This window comes from Euwallacea fornicatus, chromosome 26, assembly GCF_040115645.1.
Source record: "Euwallacea fornicatus isolate EFF26 chromosome 26, ASM4011564v1, whole genome shotgun sequence".
NCBI lineage: Eukaryota > Metazoa > Arthropoda > Insecta > Coleoptera > Curculionidae > Euwallacea > Euwallacea fornicatus.
In genome coordinates this window covers 1,968,147-1,984,369 of record NC_089566.1, presented here as the reverse complement: position 1 = coordinate 1,984,369, position 16,223 = coordinate 1,968,147, and the positions used below count along the sequence as shown (strand labels likewise).

General features: G+C 34.6%; 1 protein-coding gene across 3 annotated transcripts in view; it reads left to right on the top strand.

Moving 5' to 3' along the window:
* LOC136347107 (zwei Ig domain protein zig-8-like) overlaps positions 1-16,223 on the top strand; it is a 184,269-nt gene that overhangs the window by 112,988 nt on the left and 55,058 nt on the right. For all 3 annotated transcript variants that reach the window (XR_010733429.1, XM_066296801.1, XM_066296800.1), the window contains one exon: positions 11,455-11,609. Coding sequence is in view for 2 of the 3 variants with exons in the window: in XM_066296801.1 (XP_066152898.1) it covers positions 11,455-11,609 (155 nt within the window). In the remaining variant the exon portion in view is untranslated. The remainder of the gene's footprint in view (positions 1-11,454; positions 11,610-16,223) is intronic.

The following is a 16,223-nucleotide window of genomic DNA, read 5'->3' as shown; positions in this document are numbered from 1 at the left end:
ATAATAACAATACCAGCCGCAAAGACAGAAATGAATTTGTCCAACAGAGACTTCTGTGAGACTGAAACTCTTCGTCCTTCTAGAGGGTTAAATTACTTTGTCACTCTCAAATATATTTCTAACTTCATTTGGGCTTCATTGACTTCATTCGGGCTCTAGCAGAAAAAGCTCAAACCTTACCACAGGAACACCAACAAGAGTTGGGAAATTGGATCGAAACTAATTTTAGATGAACCTGTTAAAATTAAGCAAAACTTGACATCAATAGAGCAAACGATACACCTTTTTCGGATAAAGGTGATATTATACATACATAGAGGTAAACGGGGTGTTCCTTAACGGATGAAAAAAAATTATGGCCGAATCATGAGCTTATTTTAAGATAAAGACTTCATATAAAGACACGCCCCAAATTACTTCCATTTTGATTTACAGGGTGTCGAAGTTTAATTTTTTTCGATTTTGATTCATTCCTTTGCTATTTGTAAAGGTAAATAACTCAAAATTGATAGTAACAACCATTTTAGTACTAGAACAAACTCATATAACAATTATTTGAAATACCTTACAGGGCGTTATTTTTTCATGGTCGCACTCAACATCTTGCATAAGAACTTTTTTTTACGATATCTTTAGATTTTTTCCATTAATTATATTAACGCCTTGAAGAGTATTTTGAATAATTATTATTTTGTTTTCATCGTAATGCTAAAATGATTGTTACTACCAATTTTGAGTTAATTATCTTTACAAATAACAGAAGAATTAATGAAAATCGAAAAGAAATGAAACTTCAACACCCTGTAAATCAAAATGGAAGCAGTTTAGGACATGCTTTGTATATGAAGTCTTTATCTTAAAATCACGTCATGATACACCCATTTAATGCTCTATCATCCATTAAGAAACACCATGTGTATTAAAATCTATCCAACTGACAACGGTAACGTGGCAGTCACAATGGACTGTGTTACCTATGACCAGAACATGGACAGGCTTTTAAATAATTGAAAATACACTGAGTGAAATAGAGACCTGACAAATACAGTTGTGAACAAAAGTGTGGAATATTTTAAATCCATCATGGTTTTATATAAAAATAATTTATTAAAAAATAAACATATTATACAAAAACCCAAGTATATATTTAACAATATTATAAACAAAAACAAATAAATTCGTTTCTACAAATATAAAAAAAAATGAAAACAATAAATTATGCCAGACAAAAGAATGGAATAATTCGTAAAAGCCATTAAAATCAATACAAAACTTTAAATAAACTAATATTTTATAGCATATCCATTCGAGTCGATAATAGCCTGACATTGACGATGTAGAGAATCGATTAAATTTTCGCAAATGGAAATAGGAATCTTCACTCGTTCTTCCTGTAGGACTTTCTACAACTCATCTCGAATGGACACATTCCTATCTCGAACTTTTCGTTTTAAGTGTTCCCAGAGAGGTTAAATCGGATTGAGGTCCGGCGACTGAGACGGCCACCGTAATGCGGGGATGTTATTATCATTCAGCCAATTTTTTACTAATCAGGACGAATGTTTAGGGTCACTGTCCTGCTGAAAACGCCAAAATAACGGTATGTCTTCAGCAGCAAATGGCAGCATACGGTTCTCAAGGATGGGTTTATACCATATTAGTACCGTTCCGTAATTTCCTCAATTTTGACCAATGGTTAAAAAAAAAACGTTCGAGAAAAACGTTCCCATATCATTATGATGCCACCACCATGTTGCACTGTTGGTGTTTGATAGTTGGGGTCGAACCTGGCCCCCAAAGGTCGGCGAACATAACTTTTCTCAGTAGAATTAAAAATATTAACTAACGGCAAATTTCAACACCCTGTATTTCAGACAGAAAGCGAAAACGGACCTATGTTCATATAAACTGTATTTCTCAAAATCACTCATGGAATCGCCCCTTAAATTTATGACATACTATTCTGAAACACCCTGTATGACTTCACGTTACATAACAAGCCTTTCACAATAACGAAAACTTCATCAAATATCGCACTTCGAAAACTGTGCCGATTTGAATGACATTACCCGTTCGGAGCTTGGATGCTATACTATATCTAAGATGATATATTTTTGGCTTAACTTCTCAAATAACAAATCAAAAATTCCCAATGCGTCGGAGCATTTTGTGACACCCTTTCATGGGCCCTTTAATTGGCCCTATAAATCTCGGAAGATCTAAACATCCGAGAAAAAATAATAAAATGTTTTCGAACCTATCAGCCTTGGGAGATGAGTTACGACTGCTTTGAAAATGAAAAATTCGTTGTAAGTCTGTATAGATGTTTTTTTTTTTCTGTTCGATTAGTGTGGATTACCGGGTGAATATGTGGAAAAATTTTATTTTATTGCGGCTTACTAGGAAAATGTGTATTTAAAATCTGGGAAATAATGCCGGTTGTTTCATTCTGCAGACGCAACATTTCCAGTTTACGGTGGCTGCCTACAGCCCAAGATTTGTTGCAACGCAAGCTCAAAAGTAAAATCAATTAGATTCCTTCTTTTGCAAAACTTTTATTTCAACTTCGTCATGTGAACTTTCTCTTAAGGTTAAATATTTAACTTTCTTTCGGTCCATCTTATTTAACGTCAAGAAGAAAGAAGCATCATTCAAAGTGCAACGGAGATATCTATCAAGAAGATTGATATTCAATAATACGGAACCAACTTTTTTTCTGCTTTCCAGTTTCATTTTATTTCGTGGGTTGCTAAATTTTACGGAATACGTTTTTGGTGGTGAAAAAAGTATGGCAAAAAGAAGGTGCCGTCTACCGATGAGCAGATCAAGCCTATGATGGAGGACCTTCGCCTTAACTTTGCCGTAAGACTCTTGCTGGCCTTGCCATTATTACGTCATTATGTGTATCGATTTCCCGCAAAACCACTTTGAACCGTAAATTTTGGTTTTGGTCTCCCAGTTTTTATAACTAATTTTTATTTATACAGAGGGTCCCAAATAAAACGAGTGCCATTGGAATGATGGAAGCAGTGATAGTCACAGAGCAATTAAAATTCAAAAAAATATGTGCATTTTCGGGCTTTTTCAAATAACGTTTTGCAATTACAAATTTGTTCCGCTTCTCAAAATAGAAGTGACCAAACGTAAAAATAAGATTCTTCATAATTTTAAGTTTTGATTGAAGGGTTTAAGTAACTTCTACGCGATGTGGCAAATTTTGCATTGTCCACAAACAAAATGATATTTTCAAAAAATTTCATCTAGTTTAAGTAGTAGATTTAACCTTATTTCGGAAACGCTGCAGATTAAAGCTCAATACCTCGATTGAAGTATTAAATTTTCAGATCCTTAAAAATTGCGAAAATTGGTATCACAGTTTCCTTATATCGCATTATTTAAAAGAAATATTAAAACCCATTTTGAACAGGCTTATAGATCTCGTTGAGACGATTATTTTCAGTTGTGATTTAAAGCCGTTGTTTTGATAGTCTTAGATATCGCATTTCAAAATCCGTGGAACAGCAAAAATTACAAGATATTCCGCAGAATTCTAAACTTTTTATGTGCCGTTTTTCAGTCTAATTCATTGATATGAACTCCATGTTAAGAGTGCGTTCACCATAAGGTTCTGGAGCTGAGCAAATGCTGTTTGAGAAGAAAGACAGAGATTTTCATTTTGATGTTCTTTCAATGTCGTGGAAATGGGAAGCAGCACCATATTTCATAAAGTAATTAAAATATTACCACCCGGTTTGCGCAGACTTGTGGAGCTTATGGAAAAAATTAATCTAAGGTGTTTTTCATGGCTCGAAAATTAAAAAGACAAAAGCCAGTTTTTTTCCCATTTTTCGCATGTTATTTTTGGTCTAATCGATTGGGATAAATATTTTACTACCAGATTTGGGAATATATAGTTTGCCGTATTTCGTTCCGTTTCATAATGTTATGCAACTTTCCATCTGAGCTCTGTAATTTTCAACTTCTTTCTAGAAATTTACGCACATAAATTTATAATATTTTTCGCAATTAACTACACATAACCTTTTTGAGAATAGCGGTGGTGCAAAGTTTATTTTAATTATAAATTCTTGCCGGCACTTTTTATGACGGGTATATAATTAAAAAACTTGAACTGCGCCAGCGAAGGCCGAAGTTCCAATAAAAATTTAAATTTATTATGCGGAAACACAAACTTCTCGCAATCGAAATATCGTCGAAAACCTTTGTTTCGGATGGTATTCACGCTCCCCTTCACATTCAACCCCTAACCTTTAGTTTTCCCTAAATACTACTTTGTTAAACATAAACTCACCCTGAAAGCGCATTAAGCAATATCCATCCCTACTTGCTACTTGGACACATCTCTTCGATCATTTATTTTTCAAATTTCTGACCGTTAGGTAATTACTAAAATCGATTAGCGCTGAGAAGTTCTGGAATTTTCGAAAACGAGGATTTAATTTTTTGGCGCTATAACGCATTCTCTTAACCCGGGTTTAACAAATCAAACTTCTCTTTGGCCATGAATGACGGTTGCGTCTAAGATTGACGTAAATATTTGCCGCGATACACGATCAGCATAAATTTGAATATCTAAAATTAATTTTATACATTTTTAGGCGTTTTCCCAAAGGGGAAAACGAGAAAGATGCCCGCGGGGGTTTATTAATAATCTAAGTCCCTTATATATGGAATGGAAAGTATTTGCATGAATTTTCTGTTTGGTTGAATGTAACTGATCCTCACATTTCGGCGAGAAATTTATTTGATTTGACATACTTTTTTGGAAACGTTCTATTCCGAGGGTCGCACTAATTTGGAATTTACACGTAAATTTGCCCAAATTAAACCATTAGAGGCATTTCGGTGTCGCGTTGTAACAAACGGCCATTGTTTTCTTAATCAACAACGGAAATGGATGTTTTGTTAGATTAAAAGTTGCACTCCTAAAAATCCAGTGCTTCATTCCGCCACTAATTTTCATACCCTGCTATTTTAATTCAAAACTACCTCGAATTTTCTCGGTTTAATTGAAAAACTGAGTTCTTCCATTACGAGGAATAATTTAACTTTCAGTTAATACGAAAATTGAATGCGAGAACCTGCAAAATTAGTCTTTAAAAAGTGAGGTACTAACTGTTTATTTAACTACTGCAATTATTACAGACTTCGTGTTTTGAAAATAATGTTTCGCAAAAGTTATGTTAAAAAATATATATAACTAAAGTAATGGGCAGTAGAATTAATTAACGAGATATAGAGAGCGGCCTGTAACTTATATCTGCCATGAACTATAAAATTTTTATTAGCGTCCAACATAAAACTCACCCCCACACCGTTCATATTTACTGAATCCGATATAAAGAGGGCGCAGTGTAATAATTTTATTTTCCCTTGCATTCCTTAAAAATGAAGATTAACTCCGACATAGAAAGCTACTTTATCAATATGTAACTAAAGCCCGGTTTGTTTGAAATAAAATCTGTTTTGACGGGCAAATCGTATTGTATGCACGAGCTGCGAGTTCAAGCCGTAAAGTAAAGTGATTTGCTAGAGTGCATATCCGGTGAATGTTTTTCAATGCTACAATTGAGTTTCTATCACCAAATCTCATAGCATGCCCTCTGCATTGTCAAATACTTAAACTGTGATGTACATCACTCTCATCACATAGGAAGAGGTCGCAATGGATCACGTAGTAAAAATTGGAGCAAATTAATAAAATCTACAGCGAGCGATGAGGAAAAAATACGTTGAACGAGTCAAACTAAATTTTTCGACTGTTACAAAATAATTTTTATAACGTTATTTGTAGTCGCAAACGTACCGTCGTCTCCCTTTTTTGTATTTGATAATTCCATTTTTTATAACACTATTTGACAAAGTTAAACACGTAACTCTGGTTATTACAACACTTTACAATTTGAAAGGAACTTGGCTGTAGAATCGTCATATTTCGATCTCCCCCATTATTCACGAAAACCAAAAAATTTCACAGCACAGCGAAAAATACAACGAACCATGAGAACGAACAATACTGCGAACAAGACACTAATTTGGACAGGACAATGAATCTATACGATTTACAAACGGGCATCCCACGCCATGTAAATTATAGTTTTGCTCGGTGTTCGGTTCGTTGTATTGTTCCTTTCGCAGATCTGAACGCAACGTTAGATTCTAACTTGGAAAACTTGGAAAACCTGTTGAACTCTCAATAAATTGTAGAAAATTGTGGAAAAACTTCAACTTTTAAAAATCTGAGTGAGATCTGTTTTCCCGAAATGCTGAAATTGGACATATCCTCCAGAATGTCGTAATTTAGAAAATTGTGATCTATACTCTAAAACTCTATTGCAAATCTGGATTAATTTTCGGGAAATTATGGGAAATGCTGCAAAGATGTTCGACACATTGAAAATCTAAATGAATTATGTACGCTAATCATTTAAATATAAGCTAATAAAACAACTTGTGTGATTATGCGAATTGGTAATAAATACAGTGGCAAGACTACTTTGAAAAACTGTTAGGTTTTATTCTCTAAATCATTATTCGAAACATGGAAAATGCTACGGAAATTTTGAGAATATCTATGAAATTAAGTATAACTTCAAAGAGTGCCCGTCCCTCTGCTCCTCAACGAATTCTCAAGGAATTTCGGGATTTGTTTCACTAAAGCGCAGCAGAAAGGAATTCGTTCAAGAAAATATTCTTAATTTAGCAACTGTAGGTTTCTATTCTTTAAAACACATTCTCTAAACAAAATTTAAAATCTCCGGGAAATATTTCTTCGTTTCTTGAAATATGTATTTTGAACACTTATAAAAATGAAAGGATATGTGGGATTGCGGTAAGGCGACACTTAATTCCATCCTAAACGGTGATTCCCGATCTAAAATATTGTTCATTTATATTCACGACAATACTATTGACAATCTGTCGAATTTTCAAGATTCTTGTTAAACTTCTACAAAATTTTCAACCCTTAAGAAGGCATGAAAGGAATTTGCACTTTTTGAATCTCAATGCGCAACTTTTATTAATTTTATAAGCATATTTTCCCTTATACTCAGGTTATAGATATGTGAGAGAGCAGTTTTGTCATTTAATTCGATATTTTTTAAATATATTTTTGTAACTTTTGACGTTTCATTCGAACCATTATTGTTAAAGTTAATTACAGAGAAAAAATATTATCAAAATTCGTGCAATCTCACCTATCCTAAAACGCTTCATTCTATATCTATCTACAGAATAATGTGCTGTTTCAAATGAAACTATCAAAATTATTAATTGTTCGGGCTACTGTCTTTTAAAAAGATGAAATTACATTATGTCTGTGACAAAAATTTCCTTCAATACTAGTATTTTGCAACTTTCGCATTTATAAAGGGCAATTTTCTTCTTCATTCCGTACCACTTATAAATTTCATAGAATGTGCAAAACCCTTTAAGTTCTCAGCATTTAGTAGTAGTTTGAAATATCCACAACTTTCAAGTAGAGTGAAATTCGTGGCATTCTCGCTAGAAGATCAGCAAGTTTATTTATGGACAGTAATGAGGAACTTGATACCGTCTGGGGCAGTGGTCTATATGAGACATTGTATTAATTTCAAATGCCAAAATAAAACATTTCCAATAACTGATTGCAAAAAGACAAAATCATCAAAAAGCTGTAACGTAAATGTACAGGCTCGTTTGCAGACCATTGTTAGACTACGGACAGAAGCTGACAGCAAATGCAATGGAAAAAAAACTAAAGAATGCAAGCAAATAATGGAACAGATTGCAGAAAAAAACTAAAAGCAAAGATAAGGCAATTGCTATACGAATGCACACGGGTGGTAAAAATTCCTAAAAAATTGCATCAAATTCAAACAAGATGGAAAGACCCTCCAAATGGGATTTAAAGAAATTTCAGAATAAAATACCATTCTGAAACTCAAGACCATCCTGCTCCATTTTTTTGGTCCCAGAACGTTTCCCTCACTTTTCTTAATAATATTATTAATAATTATTTACACATACATACGTATAAATGTAAGTATTTTTGGCACAAGGAGGGAAATTCCAATTAGTTAATAACCTTTTTCTCTGGGAATGAAAATTATTATATACAGAGTGTCGGGGAAAAACACTTTCGTAAATTCAACCATTGATTAAGAACATCATTTTGAAGAAAAAATTCCTTACAACGGGGGCCACAGACACAACCGCTTACCCGGAAAGCAAAAAAAAATGTTTTAGAACTGGCAACGTCGCGTCGTGTTTTTTTTATTTCGAAACCTCCCTAAACAATAGCAGCAACCAGATGTGCACCTTTACACGGTTGTCTCAGGTCCGATGGATTTTAAGATTTGAACATCATGTGAATCGTAATTTATTATTTTGAAAAGCGACTTACCTTTAAATTATCGGTGTTATCTCTAATTAGCATAACATGCTGCATCACACATTTGACACCATTCACATCATCATAATCAAAAGCACATATTTGTTATTGTTTTTACTATGTTAAATGTTCGAAATGTCCACAGATTGAGTCCAGGCATGCGCCATAGTGTTTTAACCGATTTTCCCGTGCACGATGAGCAATTCCATTTATCGAGCTGGAAATTTTCTTTCTGGCTAACGATTAGCGTAATTTTCGTAATTTTGTAACGTTTCTCCATGGATGAAAAGCATCTCATGGTACTCACGTAAGGAATACATTTTCACGTAGGCAGTGTTAACGGGTCCGAATAAATGCGCGTACTAATAAAAGTTCAAATTTTATCAGCAATCGGGTGTTGAGGAATTGCAAAAAATAATCATAACAACAATACATGCCGTCTCCTCAGCCACGATCGGTGCGGCGTTGCCGCTTCCATTCACTTTTACCGCTTAAGTTACATTATTATGTAGTCGCTAATTAACATTTTGAAATTGCTTTTAGCAATGTTATTGCAGAATAATTTTACCTTTTTTGTTACATGTCAAACAATCAACATCTGCCAGGTACGTTTTCCATAATTTTATTGAAGTTTTAAACTTATTAAAGCTCTTCTGTCACCAACTTTAACATTTTTTTTTTAATATTAGGTTTTCGACCCTGTTGCAAGGAACTTTTTTTAAATCAAAATGATGTTCTTAATTATCGGTTAGATTTACGAAAGTTATTTCTAACTTTCCAACTAACACCCTATATATGTGTGCGTGTGCGTTCGAGTGCGAACATCCGCGAAGAACTTGAATTTAAAAAACCGAAGCACTGAATTGCAAGAACATCGTTTCAAAGCTCTATTAGAGACGTTTCTTTTGGCCAGCAGTTTATTATAATGTGATTGCAACGGTGCTCGAAATAATATATTATAGCAGAGGGGACATTTAAAAAAATCCATTTATCGTTCGCATATGTTTAAAGGCATTAAGGCAACTTACTTGCGTTTTTTTCAACGAACTACATAATAAATTCAACATAATATCCCCGGTTGTAATGCACCGCAATATATTTAGGGGATTATGCGATATGTGGTTTGACTAACATTAATGCGGGTTTTAGTGTTTTTAAGCGAGACACAACAATAATTAATTTTGAAGTGTGTATCGAGATAGGGAGTTTTAAAAAACCAGCCACATATGCCCTTATATTTTATTCGTTAATAGCTGGACGGCTTTGTGATCTTGTTGTCTTTTTATCTTTTTTATTTCCTCGCAATTTATGAAAATAACTTCAGTTGAAAAATTTGGGAGCTTAATGGAAGTAATTTAGCGGAAATTTTAATATACTATAGGAATTTATTCCGCTAATATTCTCAAACGGCTATTTTTTTTTTTTTTTTATTAAGCTCTCAGAGAAGAAACGGGAAAGAAGCATATTAGAGAGTGACACACTAAGATCAAGGTTCTATCTGGCAAACATTAATAAAACTTCATTGGAGAAAACAAAGTTTAGAAAATAAGAATTGATGAAGATTTTTAATTCATTAATTAGTTTTCGTCCCGTGGGATATTAAAATTTGATTAACGACGTGCTTGGAGAATTGAGAGGACTCGGCACGTTAAAAATCCCGAACTTTGTATCGCGACAATATGGTAAGACTCGAATCTCATAAACAGTAATGAAAGTTGCGGGATTGCTCAATAACACTCGATCGAGTTCTAACATCAAAGAATTCCCCTGCAAAAGTCAAAGAAATATCGTTTAAGTGTTTTCTTCAGCGGCTCTTCTGATTTAACAAAAAAGGTTTGGTGAAGATGTTCTTATTGGATTTCTGGTAGCGATATTATTTTCCGTTCCTTTAACTTGTTATTTTTGTAGCTTCTTTCCGTGACAACGGATCAGTGCATTAGGAAATTAAAGCAATTTACAACAAAGTTCGCTAAGTGTATCACCACGAAGTTGCCTCATTAGTTGTTATGTCCTTAAATAAAGATCCTCACTCCAATTAATCTAGCAATTACCACACTCCATCTTATTGCTCTTTTATTAAAGATGCATTTTTAATCTAATCAAGTGCGAGCATTTCGAAACCTCAATAGAGGATTAAATTGCGGTTTTTCCGGAGACACCTCCTAACATACCGAACCCGGGCACTTGAGATGGTTTGATTTTTGGTCACGATCTTTGTGGCATAACATCCAAATTGGCAAAGGAATCATTGAAAAACTTGACAGATTTCAGATGGCCCGTTTCGAATGTTTTATATCGTAAGGGCCTTTTGCGATCTGTTTTTTGTTACGGGACGAGCTCACCTTTATTTCCCCGTCTTTCCATCTTCTCTGTGGTGCGCATTAAATATTTATGTACTTCTTTCAGAAAGAATCTATAGCGGTAATAATTAAGTAAAATCTACTCAAAAATGGCGTGTTTCGCCTTTTCGCCTATTTGTTTCAGTCAGCTAATAAGGGCGCTATAAAAACGGCCAGGGAGTGGTCCGCGAGAACCAACTTTAATCCCCTTAATTAATTGTACATCGCGACGATTGTACATTTACCATTAACAAGCGACCAAAATCCCCAGATCAAAACCGACGAAATTGCAGGCCGTCACTTACCGGTTGCCCGATAATTAAATTTATTGATTGTGTCTTACGCATTGATGCCTCCATTTGATGTAATGTAAAACTTGTAACCCAAATTCGGTGTTGTAATTGAGTGACGTTGTCGCCACTGTATCGGGAGGCATGCTTCATATGAGCATGTTTGTGGTCAAGCCAAGATAACTCATTATCTGGGTCTCGCACTGTATCCAATTCCTTCTCCGAAATAAGCTCCAAGCGTTTAATATCATGGGACGCGGTCATCAAAATTCTCGAAATTGAAAATTAATTTCCCTTTCCCCACAATCTAAATTTAATTGTTGAGCCGGGCCTCGGCCTATTTAGTACTGCGATTAAACATTTTTACCAAATATATTGAGCAATAAATAGGGCACAACGCGGAAATTCAAAAGGGCACTTTTTGTTTCAGACCGGGCTGAGGGCGTTTCCGAACACGTCGGCCCTTACTGGGACCAACCCTTCTCTCAGCCATATTTTGATAACTCGACAAAGAGAGAATACACAACCACCGTTGGACAAACGGCCCATTTGCATTGCAGGGTCAGAAATCTCGGAGACCGAGCGGTAAGTTTCATCCTGGCTATTCTACAGTTCTCTTTAATTTATTATCAAATAACTTACTCCATTCATATGTCGGGCAGATACTTTAAACGAGAACAATTAGAAGAGCCAAAACCTATATCGCAAGCAAAGTAAAAATTAAAGGATTTATCAGTCACAAATTAAATCGTCTTCGGACATTGAAAATGAATTATGTTGAGGTTTACCCAACGTTTTATTGCGTATAATATTTATATTTCGTACAATTATTCTTTTTCAGAAAGAATGATGACAGAAAACATCAAACATACTTTTCTTTTTCAGTTCCGTTATTAGTTGGCAAAACAGTAAACTATAATGCTTTTATCGCAATTTCTATGGAAGAGACTATGTAAATAAATGTTTTTAAACAAAATATTTCGAGGGCTAATAGTCCTAACGACATTAAACTACACAGTTTTCCCCAATATTGTCTTGCGGGAATAATTTGCATCGAAGACTTTCCTCTGATCGTCCATGATTATCACAAAAGATTACGCTTTCATGTTAGTGTAGACGCAGAGTCTCAATTCAGACCGTTACATGTTTCGAGCTTCTTGGCGCTCATCGGAAGATCGTGGGTAAATAGTCTTGTGCAAGGCGCCATGGGAAAGTAGAGAAAATGTTTGTTAGCAGTGGAAATTCTTCGATTTTGAACGAAAACTTATATACGAACTAATATGTATGACACACGCGCCTATACTTATATACTTTTATATATTTTTTAAATAATTTTTTGATTACTTGATTTAGTGAAAGAAGTCATTCTCTTTGGAAAATTTTAATTATTGTTGAAGTGGGAAACATATGTGTAGGGTCCGAAAACCAGACCATAACTTAGTTGACCATCGACATTTTCTTTCCATTCTACAACGTCGCGTCCCCATCCTTAAAGACATTCCGATAAGACAATTAAAGTGACGATCTTCTGGGCGTCTGGTGCCTAGATGTGACCAAGCGGAGGTGAGAAACCCAGAGAACCCAGGTAGTCGTCAGTTGGTAAAAGGAAGAGGTTGACCCGAGGAGTCCCAAAAATCCACGAACTGAGATGAAACAGGCCTCAGTCCGTTTGCTCTTCCTCCCTTAGTTCTTCTATTTTAGTTAATAGACGCACCGTTATAGCCTTCATTTCTTGGACTGAGATTCCTTTCGTAGATATAACCACCACCACATGTCACCTCTAGTATTGGAATTTGATATCCCATTGAATTCCGATACTACATACGGTTTTCCCAATCTGGTACTTAACTTTTGGAAATGGAAGTTTGATAATGAAAGAAAAGCCGGTTTATACGGAACGTTCTTAAAAATTCTGAATTTTGCGACTCGTCTTTATTTCTTTTCTTTAACTCTGATGGGACGCCCTATATATTATTGGATATTTTGAATCGTATCATCAATGCATTTCAAACAGAAGCAAATAAAAAAAATTATTATCGAGCTACTGAAGATGTAATTCGAAATATCTAATAGCGTATGAAATGTCCCATTCAAAAATCTTAATCTACCACAGGAACTCTATTAGTATCCATTTTTAATTTCTTTTTATATTTTATTACAGAGTTTTTAAAAACACCCTCTATACGTACACAAAACCAAAACGACCACAACTTTATGTGACTTCATATGACCATTTCAATTCGCATCAAAATAACTATTAAATATTTTAAACATTTTAGGTTATAATCCAATAGTGTTCCTAAAGATTTAAACAAATATTTACGTCTATAGGTATTTTCCCATCACCTCTGGGCTGTAATGGTGAAGAAGCTGCGCCATGTCTAAATGGAAGATTTTTCTAAAACGACGCGTATATCGAAAACGAATCAAATTAGCAAAGAAATAACCACGCTATAAAATTTCAGTCGAAAGTCGGACTTAAGAATATATGGCTAGATTTCATCTATCTATTATCGTTTTGCCAATACTCCGTAAATATATCAAAACGGCGCTATCCTGCACATACACATAACGTCGAAAATAATCGAATTATTTTCCACTTAAATCCATGGATTAATTCTTCTTAGTGGTGTTTGAGGAAATGTCAATTTTCGCCGATTATAAAATTTAAAAAATAGATAGCGAAGTGACACCTTCCTCAACTAATTCGGTGAGATATCGAGTTTCGACTTATGCAAAGTGCAGAAAAGTGAGTACGTTCCCTGGAAATTTGGAAGCCGGGCCTAATTCCGATTCGGTAAATCGTCTAATATGAGCAAAGCTTAACGTGAGGGTCTCATCAGGCAGAGACTTTTACATCTTTCGGATCTAAGCCCAAAATGGATTAAAGGAAATTCTCCATGTGTAGGAATTACCGGCCTCTTGTCTGGATTACGTTACTAATCCGAAATAAGAACCAAAAAGTATAATGTTTTAAAATTTTAAATGCTGTGCTATCTCCAAATTGAATTTCCTTTAAAACGCTTATCGCGATTTGTGGCCAAATTGCGCCCTCTTGAAAAACGCTCCACCCGAGGCTAAGGCATGTAGCTAAAGATGGGCTGTTTGTAATATGCAAATTAAAATAAAATTTAATAAAGAAACTTTTTGTACCTCGAAGAGAACAGTGACGAAAATGGGATTTTTAATATAAGAGTGCTTGTTAGGAACGAACAAGGGAAATAATTAGGCCGTTTCCAGCCTCTGCCATGGTTTTCCCAGGCGTTATAAAATGTTTCCAGTACTAATAATAATCATTTGATTTATGATATTTTACGAAAGTTTTAAGGTGGATTAACATCAATCCATTTAGTCGGGAAAGGTCGACACATTAATGATATAAGATTTGAATGATTTAAGTAAAGTTTTAAAAAAGGATGTATTTTTCTTTAATAATATTTGAGTGAAACGCATTAATTCTAATAGGGAGACAGGCAACGGAAAATGATTAATGACTTCTATCTAGAAAATTTTCAATAAAGCCGGTTACGGAGGTATTGTAGAATAAATGAATTCAAATAGACAGTAAAAGAAAAGCATATGGAATGAAAATTCATAACATCCACCCCAAAGGACCTTTGCGATGAATAATAAAAAAGTCATAACTGCTTGAATTTTTATTGAACAGAAGCTGTGGCCAATGTTACACTCAAGCGGCACTTTGCGAAACTCTTTAATGACTTTACATTTTCCTTTAAAATTACACATTTTCCGAAAATAGGGAGGCTCATTACGGGAGACAATTGCTATTATCGATTGGATAAGTTACGAGAAGTGCTCGTATCAATAATAATAAGGGTGGGGGAGCTCAGAGGGCTTTCTGATTAAGCGTTTCACAGTGTCAAGTGGAATACCTATTAAATATGTTATACGCAGCATGATCAAGCTCCAAACTTCGGTAAAATTCTACCGAATTCCTATAGTCAACGTATTAATTATGGCTGCAGGCCTAAATCGATATGCGGAAGGAAAACGAGGCACGTACCCAACAAAATGGGGTGTTCATATTTGAAAATTTATCTAGACGTTAATAGAGGTTTAGTTGAGCGTGAGTCAAAATCCCACGCGAAGTATCTCTTTTAAAGCTGACCACTCGGCAAACTAAAATCTATTGGCCAGCTAATCTCTATTACATCATTTGTATGCTGTTAGCCTACACGGGCGCCATCTTTATGGTCAAGTGCCGGTGCTTTTTGTTTCCACCATTATCTCTACCCCCAGCCTTTTATGTTTCCGACCCGATTTTAGAGCTTTATCAATTCCTTGCATGCTTTATCTTATATCCTCACACGATTACTCGCATATAATTATTTATGCTAATTGCGTAGAAGCGTGTTTTCCTCTAGGTGTCTCTAACCGTTACCGAGATGCATTAACCATTGAATTCTTGGTGTGAGCGTTAACGTCACAATTACAAGTTTTCTTTGTAAAATATCTGATTTACATACACACGATCGATCACTACTATTAAATGTTAAAAAATATCGTTCCGATAAATGGTCTCGGAAATAGCTTCGTTGTTATCTTTGAGCTCGTCAAAGCCAGAATATACATTTATTTTATTAAATTTTAATTTCCTAGAGAATAAAAGAAAACAAAGAAGTCGAAAACAATAATGGCATTAAGGAAGCGCAAATAAAGGAAAGTTTATACAATGGGATGGCTTGAGACAATGTTGACGTTAATAACATGTATCACTGCGTTTAAATATTCGGAATGAGCGATTAAACCTTTTGTTATGTCGAATTTAAAGTTTCGATTTTATAATTTGCGCTTAATTTAAGATTAGCGACGTGACAAGTCAAAAGACCCCCGTCTTTTAGCTAGGGGGCCTAATTGGCAACAGACGCAAGAGTATAATTACAGGATTTTTGTGAAGTACTTAATTATCATCTCATAATGGTAGCAGAATATCGAAAATTTGTCGCTTTCGATGCATAATAACTAATTTATTATCAGAAAAATTAATGACCGGGACTTAAAAATTAATTTGACAGATTTCATTCACCTTTCATTCAATAGTCATTATGAGCCTTCTAATTAAAAACATGGATACAGTAAAAGAGAGAATAATTAAGCCTCATAATAGCCAGGAATCATGTGGCGTACAAAATTTCATATTAATAAATTCTAAATAAAACAAGTGTTGAATAAAATATC